The 13,156-nt window shown below is 38.5% G+C and overlaps 1 protein-coding gene across 5 annotated transcripts in view; it reads left to right on the top strand.

Annotated features, from left to right (window-relative positions):
- MAP3K20 (mitogen-activated protein kinase kinase kinase 20) overlaps positions 1 to 13,156 on the top strand; it is a 166,716-nt gene that overhangs the window by 113,816 nt on the left and 39,744 nt on the right. For 4 of the 5 annotated variants that reach the window (XM_006063028.4, XM_044933693.2, XM_044933707.2 and 1 more), the window contains exon 11: positions 3,857 to 3,992. In XM_006063028.4, the coding sequence (XP_006063090.3) occupies positions 3,857 to 3,992 (136 nt within the window). Of the gene's footprint in view, positions 1 to 3,856; positions 3,993 to 7,908; positions 9,467 to 13,156 lie in introns of those variants that run through there. The other variant, XM_044933714.2, reaches the window with a different exon arrangement.

Genomic DNA, 13,156 nt, shown 5'->3' with positions numbered 1-13,156 from the left:
ATGTGAGACAGTGCTGGAAACCAGAGGGCCGGGCCCCAGGGGCCTCCATGGTCACACTGTGTGGCACTGGGGGGCCGGGCCCCAGGGGCCTCCATGGTCACACTGTGGCGCTGTCCCCACCCTTGTGGCCATTGTCAGGCCACCAGCTCGTTAGCATGCAGTGTCCACTTGACTGATTCCCGTTTAAAGACGAGAAGCATCACGGGGCATGATGGGCTTAGGCGATGACTAAGGGAAAACAACGACCCCACTCAGTGTGCCAAGGGTTGAAAAGAAGAAAATGTTTCTTCAGGTCACCTGGACATTTCAACGGACTGCTCCTCTCCTTCCTCTGACTTCTATTTGGTGCCTGAAACCGTGCGTCTAGGGTCTCAAGTATGTGTAGGAAGTTACGAGTCTCAGTGAAGTTGGACTCCTGTCCTGCTCTGGTGTTTCTGGCAAATGCTTGTTTGCTAATGGAGCTTCCTCTACGCCTAAACCAGTTGAAACATCTAGTCTTAGAAAATTAAATGATTATTCTGAAAATTCTTTTTAAGACTAGGTTATTAAAAACCACATCAACTATGCCCTTTCCTTTAACCTAATAAATGATAGGAAAGAAATCTAGTGTCTAGTGAGCCTTTCCTGTTCATCACATGTTCATCTTGTTTCCCCTCCTATGATTAGCAACAGTGGCCACCAACATAAGGACAGAAAGTGTGGTCCTCTTCGTCATGTTTTCAGTTCTCATTGCCCCGTGTGATTGTCTGCACGCCTGTGGTCACCTGCACTGAATGAGCTCCGTGGTGCTTGGTAGACAGTTCAGGTCCCTGTCTCTTAGCAAAACACTCTGGTGGCTGCACTCTTCCTCAGTGATCAAAATACTCACTCTAGCACACCTTCATAAAAACAAAATGCAGGGATTTCCTTGGTGGTCCAATTGCTAAGACTCCGAGCTCCCAAGGCAGGGGGCCTGGGTTCCATCCCTGGTGAGGGAACTAGATCCCACATGCCCCAACTAAGATCTGGCACAGCCAAATATTTTCTTAAAAAACACAAAGATTTTAAAAAATTAATCTTTGAAATTTGCATTTAGCACAAATCATTTAATATATAACACTAAACGTAATTCAGTTCAGTTCAGTCGCTCAGTCATGTCCGACTCTTTGTGACCCCATGAATCACAGCACGTATCTATTTATCTTGTAATGTATATAATATAGCTGCTTTTATGAATTGATCTTTTATTTCAAAGTAAGTTTCTATTAAAAGAAGATAATTATAGTTCATTGCCTGTTTCTGACAGAGGGAAAACTGATACTGGTTGAAGTCAACCTTAGTTGGATTTGGTTTAAGAGAAAAACCATAATTTCCATCAACTTGAAACATACAACTTTATTTTCAGAACAGAGAGATTACATAAGTGCATCAACCAATGCATTTGATGCAAAACAATACATCAAGAAAAACAGAGGGGACAGCTGGAGGAGCAGCTGTTTTGTGTTGCCCTCCGGATTGGGGTTGCATCTCTTATGGCATAAGATCGTTGCTGTCAGGATCCTAGGGTTTCTGGGAAAGCCGTGTATGGGAGCTGACCCTGAAGACACAGACTGAGGAGGCCTGCTTATTCGGTGTTTTTCTGCAGCAGCTCTCAGCTTACCTAGCTTACTTAACTGTTGATCTGTTTTCCAGAAGGGCTCAAAATCAGAGTGGGCTCCCAGAGCTGTAACTTGAGATGAATCCTAGGCTTAACTTACAAGTGAAATCAAATGTGCTGGCCATTTTACCCTCTTCAGAAAGGACATCAGTGAGCTCAGCCCTCCTGGCAGCAGCCAGGCCCCTGCCATCTCCCAGAGCCCCATGTGCCCAGCTCTGCGCCGCCTTTCTCACCCTCTCATTTACTGAAGATGGCTCATTCTTTCTTTCCTTTTTGTTGCTTAAGTTTAACCTAAGATCTTCTACACTGAGTTTTTTTTTTCTTTTTTTTCTCAGTCCTCCATTTGAAAAATAAAAACATTTATGAATGGGCATAATATTATGTCTGAAATACAAAATAAAATTTGGATTTTATGGTACAGTCATAGTTCTGAAAGACTGTCGATTTGCTGCCTTTCTTTAGGGACTCTATTGTGACTTACATGGCTTTATAACTTTCAGATGGCACCACTAAAAGGGACAGAGGGTTGACAACAGATGCTTTTACACTTACTTTCCTGGCATCCCTTGCTCTGCAGACAGCCTGGAAAGTAAAATGTGTGACCCAAGTCCAGATCCACTTCAGCAGCTGTTCCCTGAGTTGGCTTTGGTCAATTGATAGCCACACCTTTTTGTTTTCATGTATTTACTTCTCATCTATTCTGATTTTCCCTGGACATAAAAAGGCAGACTTGGGCTGCATACATCTATTAACTTTGATCTGGGAGCTTCAGACTTCTGTAGTCAAGACCTCAAACCGAATCGCACAGTCTGACATAGGTGTGTCTCAGGGCACCTAGAAGCAGCTTTTGGCCCAGCAGCTCCCCTCTTCCCAGTCCCTTTCTCATTCTGCGGGATCCTGTCCCCCTTCTTCTCTCTCTCCCTGTCTCTCCTTGCTCTCAGTCTCTAATTACTGTTGCTTTTCTCACAAGGTCTGCAGAAACCCACGGGGAAGACCTTCCATAAGTTTAGACCTAAGCACAACAGTAGCCCTGAAGGAGAAAAAAACTTACACTGAGCCATCTTACCAGCTTTAACTTCTGTCAAGGACAGGTTTCTATAACTGGACATATTGTTCCAGGTGGTGAGGCGAGTCAGCCCATAGAGTCTGGGAGGGAACTAACTTGCTTTTAAAATTATTAGAGTTAAAATGAACCTTAGAGTTCATCTGATCCAGGATTTCTCACACTTGCCTGATTGTAAAAACAAACTCATATCAAATAATGGAAATTCCCAGGCCCTACCCAGCCCTACTCAATCATGAGCTCTGAGGAAGGGTCTTAGGAATCTATGTTGTGTGGTATGTTTTGCTCAATTATTAGGATCAGGCAGGTTGTGGAGTCCCTATAAAAGGTAACCACCACCCCATACAGCTGATGAAACTGAGTCAGGTTAATCTGTAGATTGCTGGCGTTACTCAGCCAGTGAATAGGCTAAGGTGAATTTACTAGTGGGGTGACAGTAATCATCTAACCAGAGTGTCATTTTCCCATCTCTCTCTATGCAAAATTAATACCTGTTCCTTGGGGCTGTAATGAATATAAGATGAGCTGATATACAGTAGAGCCAGAGGACCATGAGCATTTATTAAATGGCCAAACCAGGACACCAGTTCCATGGCTCAGGCCCCAGACAGTGGTTCTTCACTGCTTTGAGAAAATAGTCCAAACTTATGTTTCCAAGCTAGTTTATATGTTGATTTTGAAGGATATGAAAGATGTCCTATTCTTTGCTAGTGTGTTGTTGTTTAATCACTAAGTCGTGTTCAACTCTTTGTGACCCCATGACCTTCAGCACTCCAGGCTTCCTTGTCCTTCACTATTTCCCAAAGTTTGCTCAAACTCATGTCCATTTAGTCACTCATGCCATCCAACCATCTCCTCCTCTGCCGTCCCCTTCTCTTGCCCTCAGTCTTTCCCAGCATCAGGGTCTTTTCCAATGAGTTGGCTTTTTGCATCAGCTGGCCCAAGTATTGGAACTCAGCTTCAGCATCAGTCCTTCCCATGAATATTCAGGGTTGATTTCCTTTAGGATGGACTGGTTGGATCTCCTCGCTGTTTACTGTTTGGTTTCAAAGCACAGGTTTTAGCCTTTTCCTTTGATTAAGCATTGTGATGGACCCCTCAGCACATAACACCTCTTGAGCAAAGTTGAGATTTAAACCAGTCATGTCCTCCTGCAGGTGTGAAATTGAAGCAACTCTTGAGAGACTGAAGAAACTAGAACGTGACCTCAGCTTTAAAGAGCAGGAGCTCAAAGAACGAGAAAGACGGCTAAAGATGTGGGAGCAAAAGCTGACAGAGCAGTCCAACACCCCGGTGAGTGCTCCCTGCAGGGCTCGCTGACCTCTCCCCCCTCCACCCCCGCTCGGGAGATGGCTGAGCATGGCAGCATGGTGCCACCTCCCCTGCCGCCGCCTCACTTGCTGCCTCGCGCCTGTAATGGAAGGACCTGCATTTATACTTGAGTAGTGCTTCTTGTCTCTTTTCCATTAACAAAATTCCAGACATTTAGAAGAAAAGCTTATCCTGTTTCTGGCTCTTCCCCTGAGAACTGTTACTCTGTCAGTGTGTTTGCATGTTAGAATTACAAAAATAAAATGCAGTGTATTTTTGCACCATCAGGTTCCCAGAGCCTGTGCCTCGAGGCATTAACTCTTTAGAGCGAGTCTATCAGTAATTCATAAACATCACACCAAGGTAGTTAGCTGTCTGAGAAAGTCATTGATGTGTCAGAACTTAACCAGTTTTCCTTCTAAAAGCTAACTTAATGATCTATAAATGACGAGTATTAATATTCCTTACTCAATGTAGGGTCATGATCATGGGCAGCAAAAAAGTGGGAAAACAGTTCTCTCAGGACAAGCTTCAAGTATGTACTCTGCCAAGAAATACCTTGGTTTTTTCCAAATCTTGTATTTGGATTAAGATAAAAATTCTTCTTAAGAACTTCATTGTTTATACACTTAACTTGAGCTTATTTGTTGACATGATATATTAAAAAGTCTAGTCAAATTTCACCATTATTTCCTGTTTTATTTTTTTCACTACTAAAAAATAAAAATTCTGTATTGCAAAAATATGACATTCAAATAAAAACAAACTACAAATTCGTAAAATTAAATATTTAAGACAGAAATATAGAGACCTCACAGAAATAACTTAAAAAAAAAACCTAGGAGACCAACATAAGCATGGGGAAAGACTGTAGGTACATAATTCACAAAAGAAGAGGTACAACTAACTAATAAACGTAAAAAAAGTCACTTTAGAGAACAAGGAGAACATGCTTCCCTATTTTAAATAATTTATTATTTAAAGAATTAAGTATAAATTTATCATTGGCTTTTCTAAGGTTTTAAATGGGCGATATATGTCCACCTTAAGATCACAAGAACTAATGATTAAAAGTACACTTGTTATATATTTTAAATTCATGTTTGATAGTTACTTTGGCGATTATACCCCCCAAGTACTTAAATGTCCTTCGATTTGTGATCTTCAAAAAACTTTCCTATTTTTAAAAGTCTTAATCTCCATTAAGCAGCCAGTGCCCAACTGCAAAGTATTTAACAGTGTCTAACCCGGGAGTTGGTGATGGACAGGGAGGCCTAGCGTGCTGCGATTCATGGGGTCGCAAAGAGTCAGACACGACTGAGCGACTGAACTGAACTGAAAGAATAAAATAGTTTGCCTCTTTTTCCGATTTATGTGGAGAAAGAACCTGATATCCAAAAAAGGAAACTACAGTGAAATTAAATGTTTATTATCAGATTTAGCTTTTTAAAAAATGACTTTGGTTATCCAAGGAATCCCAAAGTAAGGAACCGTGTAACAAGTAAACTTACTTGTCATGCGTAACTGTCTTGTGGCATTAAAACAGTACCACATTTTGTGAATTCGGTGAATTTTATCTTGGCTTTCAAGAAAGAAATTAAGGAAAGCTTCCTGTTAGGGTTGAACTGGCAGACTCAGAAAGCATTGCGCTAAGGATCTGCAAGGGAACATTACTTTCCCAGAACTGATGAGAAGCAAAAATTATGGCCACCTTCTGAAGAGAGTTGTGGGGGCTTTTAAGTACATTGAAATCTTAAGCTATAAAGCGCTGCATGGCTTGAGTCTTTCTAAATGTAGCATTGTAAGAAAAAAAAAAAAACTTTAAAGGACCCCTTAAAGTATGCGTTAGAACCTCTCTTTGGTTTACGGGCATTAGTTTGGCTAAGAAATTATGGGCTGCCTTGCACACATTATTGCTGTTAGTAACGCAGCTGTGTAATAAATCCTGAAGCACTGAGTGCACAGTAGGCCGCATGCTTGTGTTTTACCTGCAGACAACTTTCCCTGAAGGAGCAGCTCTGAGGGCTGCCATCTAACAATGGGCAGCGTGCAGCACAATCTCAATGAGATTTTCTCCCTTTTTTTTTAACCTATGAGGCTAAGTTTTCTTTCTGTACAACACTTGCTTTTAATGTCTCTTTTGCTTAGAGCTGGTATTTCTGAAGGAAAGAAGGTTTGTGCTCAGGTATTTTATAAGTAGGTTTTTTCTTTTATCCTCACATCAGTTTGTAGTTGACTTTAAATGAGGTTTCTGAGAGATGGATAAAATAAACCTTTTTAAAAGGAAGTGGCTGGAGACTCAGTAGCTAAGACTGTGTAGCCTCCTTTTATAACTTGATATTTAAGTAACATCATAAAAAATGTATTATTGTTTTTATTTCAAGGAAGAACAGTCTTTTCTTTCCTGAAATTAAAACATTAGTTAAAGATATTTGGGAAGATGGATTCTCCATACACAGATATAAACAATGTTTATTTTTAACAGTTCTTGTAGCTTGGTATAGAAATTGTACTTCTTTTAAAAATAAAACTTATTTGAGAGGCATTTTTTGAGATCTTAACATAATGTGAGGAAGGACCTATGAAATAATAAAGTAGATAAGCAACAAAGAGATCCTGAGAGCGTGTAACAATTGAAAAAAAAATTGAGAGGCTGGGAAATTTGACTGCAAGGAAAGGAATAGCCTGTTTCTGGTCTTAAAGGATTTAAAACAATTTATTCTCTGTAGCCGCTGATTTTTAGCTGAATTATGTGAAGTTCTTATTGAACTTATAACTATTGAGGTCTTTTCCTAATGATGTTAAGATAATTTTTTAATAGAATTCAATTCCAACTTTAATTTAAAAATTAGGAAATTGGCCCTAAAAAGTACCTTTACTTACAGCATGTTAAGATCATCCCAGAGTTAGATTATTTTTACTTTATCATGAATTTACCCTTATTTACACAGCATCAAAAATATGTCTTAATTTGCTTCTTTCTCAAAAGAAGAGGCAGTCACTCTTTCCGAGCCTAACAGTTCTACCCCTGAAATGTGTATGAATGACATTTATGGAAGTATGTTGGCTGTTTAAAATAATTATGTACGACTGAAAATGTCTGTATCCATTATGAGAAGAAGTCCTAGAAAAAAATTCTGCTAAAAGAAGGAAACTTGTAGAGACAGAGACCAAGGTGACAATCTCAATTAATGCTAGTTTCCTGTCCTCCCGATTTTCAGATATTTACACACTTGTTTATATTTAGATGTCAGAGATGATCTAAAATTTGTTTATAAGTGAATTATTTCATAAATTGGATAACTAGTATTATATATCTGCCTGTATTAAATAATAGAGACAAGTGAATTCTAGACTGCTTTCTAGTACATAGTCAGACACTTAATCAAGCTAAAAAGATAGCTAATGACCCAAATCTCCCTAGAACTGTATTGACTACTGAACTGTTTTTATGCTTCCTCTAAGCTTTTCTTCTTTGGTACAGAGTTTCTTGTTTGTTTTGTTTTTTAATACTCAAGATTAATCTCTACTTAATTTCTTCATTAATATAATAGTTAACTTTTTCCATATGAATTTGGGAAAAATTAAGAGAAATTCTAAAAACTACTTCGTTTTTGCAAAATGAGGGTTTAAAACGTACACGTTCCTTCCTATTTGAAAATTTGGCTTGCTGTAGTGCTTTGCAAACTTTGATGTGATCTACTCTGTCATTTATAAATCATGATAAACACGCTGCAGCCAAACCTGCCATTAATAAATCCTCAAATAATCCCCTACATTTATTTCACTAATCATTTACTTTCCGTGCAGCACCCATTAATTTTGTGGTATCTGTTCCCTTGATATAAATTGGTCCTAATTTCTCTTTTTACTTCTGTCCTTTCTTCCCTCGTGATAGCTTCTCTTGCCTCTTGCTGCAAGAATGTCTGAGGAGTCTTACTTTGAATCTAAGACAGAGGAGTCAAACAGTGCAGAGATGTCATGTCAGATCACAGCAGCAAGTAACGGGGAGGGCCATGGCATGAACCAAAGTCTGCAGGCCATGATGCTGATGGGCTTTGGGGATATCTTCTCAATGAACAAAGCAGGAGCTGTGCTGCATTCTGGGATGCAGATAAACATGCAAGCCAAGCAGAATTCTTCCAAAACCACATCTAAGAGAAGGGGGAAGAAGGTCAACATGGCCCTGGGGTTCAGTGATTTTGACTTGTCAGAAGGTGACGATGATGATGATGATGACGGTGATGAGGAGGATAATGACATGGATAATAATAGTGAATGAAAGCAGAAAGCAAAGTAATGAAATGGAAAATGTCCGGGAAAACAAAAGAAACTTGTTATCTCAGTCTGTACAAAACCCAGTAAGGAGGTAGAAAACCAAACACTGCGTTTTTAGGCCAATCACATTTAGATAACTGTCATTTCTTTACAATTTTACTTTTGACTTGTCTTTGCTTACAAGAAAAGGGGGTGGGGAATTAAGCCTAAAAGGTCTGTTCAATGAATCAGCATATGTGGTGCCTGATTATAGAAACTTGTGATTTTATATGCAATATAGCATTTTTTTAACTAATGACATTCTGGCTTTTTTTAATGAATACTTTATAATTTCATTTGATTTATTCAGTTGCTTCAAAAAACTTACATTTTGGACAATCACTCTTAACTCCTAATTCTCCTCTGACACTTGATTTTCTTGTAGCATACTACATTTTTTTCCCTTATGGAAATACACAGTACTGTCAGAAATAATTGATAGTGACTGCAAAATCCAACAGTAAAAAAATTGAGATGAAAGGAAGTTGTAACAAATACTTCTACAGAAATACCTAAGTGCTAAGAATACTGAGAGTGAGACCCAAGAGATGTTCTCAATAGTATGTTTGCAGGAGAAATACTCTAATTTGAAACCAACATCAGATGTGGTACTTTCATACCGGTACTTGCCCTAGAAGCTTCTTAACAGCACACTGTCATCTAAGGCTTAGCTTACACTTTATACAAAGTATATACTTTATACAAAGAGAAAGAGAGGATAAGGGATACTTCCAGACAGTGTGAGTGTTAATATGGTGCCATAGGGGTGTATACATGTGTCTGTTTTCCAGAGGGGTATGAGAATCCTGGATTCTAAATGCTTGTAGAGATATTTTAAAGAGGGAACTAAATATTATAAAAAGCTCTCCTTACTTAGGCAAAAGTGCAGAATGAAGGATCCTTTTATAGCAGATATAACCTTCCAGATCTGTCTTTTAAACAAAACAAAACCCTGACTCAGCTATGCTGGTTTTAAAGAGAAGTAAATGTTGATGCTCCTCTGAAAACCTAGCTAGCCAGAGAGATATTTTCAAAATGTTATCACAGATTTGTCAAAGCTTGTTTAAACTATGAAACACTTAAAAAAAAAAAAAACTAAAAAAAATTTGTAGTTTTATATATATATATACACATACACATATACAGAAAGGCAAAAGAACAAAGAGTTTTCTTCAGCCTAAATTTGAAAGTAGTGCCATTCATTTGACTACCAAACCAAGGAACTTTGCATGGTTCTTTTTATAGGAGATTTAAGAAAGGATATTATCATAGATATTATCTAACACTATTTCTAAGTATATTTGATCATAAAAAGCCTCCTGGAATTTGAAGCATGACATGTTTCTAATCCCCATTAAGGGCAGGAAAATGTCATAAAATGATCAATATGCTATGCTTGCTTTATTTGGGGAAGAATTACTAATAAACTGTTCTGGGTATGAAATGTGGACCACTCAGTACAGAAGAGTGATAAAGAGAAGGATCTGGAATCAGCTTATGATTCAAAAATTGCAGTGAAATCTTGGGCAAATTATTTACCTTGTGTGTCCGTTTGCTCATCTTTAACATGAGAATGATAATAGTACCTACTTCAAAGGATTGTTGTGAGGGTTAAATGAAATGATAGACATAAAGCACTTACCAAGCCCATGGTAAGTGGTCGGCTAATGTTAGCTACTGTTAGCTGCGTCAGTGAAGAGACACTGAAAAATAAGTGGTCTCTGTAACCTGGAAAATGAAACTATCAGTTTCAAGTAATGTTTGTTAAGTAGGATAAGATGAAAGTTAAAGTGAACAACTTTCAGGAAAGATAAAGCAAACATCTTTAGAACGTAAGCTATGTGAGCAATCCACTCTGACGCCCTTTGAAGACCATGCACGTGGCAAGGTTTCCCTAGTCTGAGGTGTTTTTAGGCCCTGCTACCACCCATAGACCAGGCAAACACAGAAAGAAGCCATAAATGTTTTCCCTAGAAGATGGGGTCCCCACATAGCCAATCTGATACACTTCCTGTGTCTAGGCAAACTTAGACCCATATACCCACACAGCACAGTATAGTGTTGGTGACGAACAGGTGCAAACATAAATAGGCGTCCTGTCTGCACTCAGACGTAGAGGAGTCCTCCCTGATTCAAGCCAAGCCACTCAAGCAGAAGATCTTGGAGTGGAGCAGAGGGGATGGTTTTCAGCTCTTGCCTTCCCAGCATGCCCTGGGGCTCTGTGACCATGTAATCTGAAGGCGAGCCAGAGACCAGGTAGTTCAAAGCCTCTTGTTGCACAACTTCCAGGCCAAGGTAAAGTCATCCATCCCACCAATATTCTTGAGCCCCTCCTCTGTGCCCCGTGCCATTCTAGGGAACAGCTTGATGAAAATCTTTGCCCTCATACAGCTTACATGCTGGTGAGTGGAGACTGACAACAAACAGAACAAATGCATCGTATCGTAAACATTTAAGTGGACACGGACATGCAGCAGACGAGGAGGAGGTGGCTTATAGGGGAGTTTTCCGGACTTGCAAGTGGGTCAGGAAGGGCCTCACTGATTGTCGAATCTCTGTGGGTGGATTTAGGGATCTCTGTACTTCTGTAGGAATGTAGACCTTGCCTCTCATTTAAGACTAACCAGCAACAAATGTAGAATGTATGAAATGAATGGGATGGACTTTTTAAATTTACATTTTTAAAAATGTATAGCAATTAGATCTATTGTGATTATACATAAGATTTTCTTGCATTAATAAAAGCAGCCAAATAGGGCCAAAAGAGAAGGATAATCACCCAGCCATAGGTTTACCATCAATCAGGAAATATTTCTCTAATCTCTCAACTGTGCCATTTCCCTCATCAATATTCCAGAGATGGTCATAGCTCAATAATCTACCATCAAGAAACTACAAAGATTCCAGATATAGAAGAATTGATAACCTCAGGGATAAGCTTGAAATCTAACCTAACATTGAACTATAGATAACTACTGTATGGCACTGGCTACTTTACTTTTTGTTCCAAATCAGTGTCCTTTCTAGGGTTTTGAACATTCCTTCAATCTGTATCATATAAACAGAATCTTAAAGTGATCTCATTCAATCTATGAAGATGATTTAGAAGACTTTAAACTCTATTATTGGCCCTATTAATTTTAAAAAGAAATGTTTATTAGTCATTAGTCATCTTCATTTCGAATGAAGATGTTAATTATACAGCTTTTAATTTACCTTTCAGATCAGTTTTTTAAATGGTAAATTATTGGTGTTAGAATTATTTCCAAATACTTGACTTACAAAAATGTACATTTATAAAGAGAATCTGAGTTAAAGAAACAGAATATAAAATAGGTAACTAATAAAAACCTACTGTATAGCACTGGGAACTCTGCTCAACACTCTATAATGACCTATATACAAGGAAAGACTCTAGAAAAAGAATGGATACATGTATAACTGATTCGCTTTACTGTACAGCAGAAACTAAGACAACATTATAAATCAACTATACTCCAATAAAAATCAACTGGAAAAAAAAGAGAGCGAAATATGAAGACTCACAATTAGAGTTGAAACTCCAAACTGTGATCATAATTATCAGAGCCATACCACTGAAAAATATAACTACTCTTTTATCTTTTTGTCTTTACTCGTAAAGCTGATCATGTAGGATTTGATGACACCGTCTCGGTGGTTCTCAACCACGACAGCACTGTCAGCAAATGGTGTTTGGTGATGCTGGGGCATATTTTTGGTTGTCTGGGAGTATATTTAGTGCCCAATGGCCCAATCCTATGTGCCAGGCCCACCCAATAAAACAATTAAATACAAAAAGCCCATGGCATTGTCCCTTCCTTCACCAAGAAACTTAGCTAAACCTGGCAGTTGTAGAGTTCCACATCTCATTTTTTTCCCCATAAACATAATTACCCAAGTCAAAAGATGCATTTTCAGAATTACAACTACTTATGCAATCTGAATTTTGTCGATTCATGTCATTTATCTTAAATCCTTACTTGTGGAAATTGTTTCTTTCCCTTTAAGAATGCTGGTAGAAAGTTTTTATGAAACAGCTAAATTTACTAAGAGAGAGGGGCAAGGTGTTAGTCTCCTGTTACACTGATTTCACAATAAATAAAAAAGAAAAATACCACAGTTCTGCGAAGTAGCCAGGTTAACTTAAAAGGACATGTTTCTTTAAGGGTCTTTTTTTTTTTTTTAAAGAAAAATCACATTTTAATATTTTACATAAATAACCAATGGGAAGAGGTTGAAGACACACTTGTTTCTGATGCTCTGGAAATGTTGAGGGCCATTTTATAGCCAGTGATTTTTAATACGCAGTAGATTTGTTAGACTTAAACACCAGCTGGGGAAAATCAAGGAATTGGGGGCGGGGGGAAGGTTTGGGAGAGATCTAAAATGATTTCTCATGGCACTATGAGGTACACAACATTGTTTTTCAGAGGTTCCATTGGAGTGGGAAGAATTTCATGAAAGATCATTTTAAAGCTTATTTTGAGTTAGACCTTGATCTTTTTTTTTTTTTTTTTTAATTTACTAGACTTTGACACACTGCCTCTTGAGACTAGCAGAATCTACTATTCCGTATACATAATAGAGCATACTTTTTCTATAATCAGGTACCTTTTGCTGCTTTGGGATAAGACTGTTTTCCTGTTTAGATTTTAAGCATTGCCAGAGAGAAGAAGCTGTTCTGTTGTTTTGATTGTGGCACAGCCTGATAGCTCTAGCTGCCGCCCCTCTGATGAGGAATGAGTGCCTACCAGGATGTCTGGGCAACTAGCTATGTTTCCTCGGACTCCAGCTTAGTTGGCACTCCA

The sequence above is a fragment of the Bubalus bubalis genome, chromosome 2, assembly GCF_019923935.1.
Source record: "Bubalus bubalis isolate 160015118507 breed Murrah chromosome 2, NDDB_SH_1, whole genome shotgun sequence".
In the NCBI taxonomy this organism is placed as follows: Eukaryota; Metazoa; Chordata; class Mammalia; order Artiodactyla; family Bovidae; genus Bubalus; species Bubalus bubalis.
Note: the sequence above shows the minus strand (reverse complement) of the source record. Positions and strands in the feature narration are given on the sequence as shown.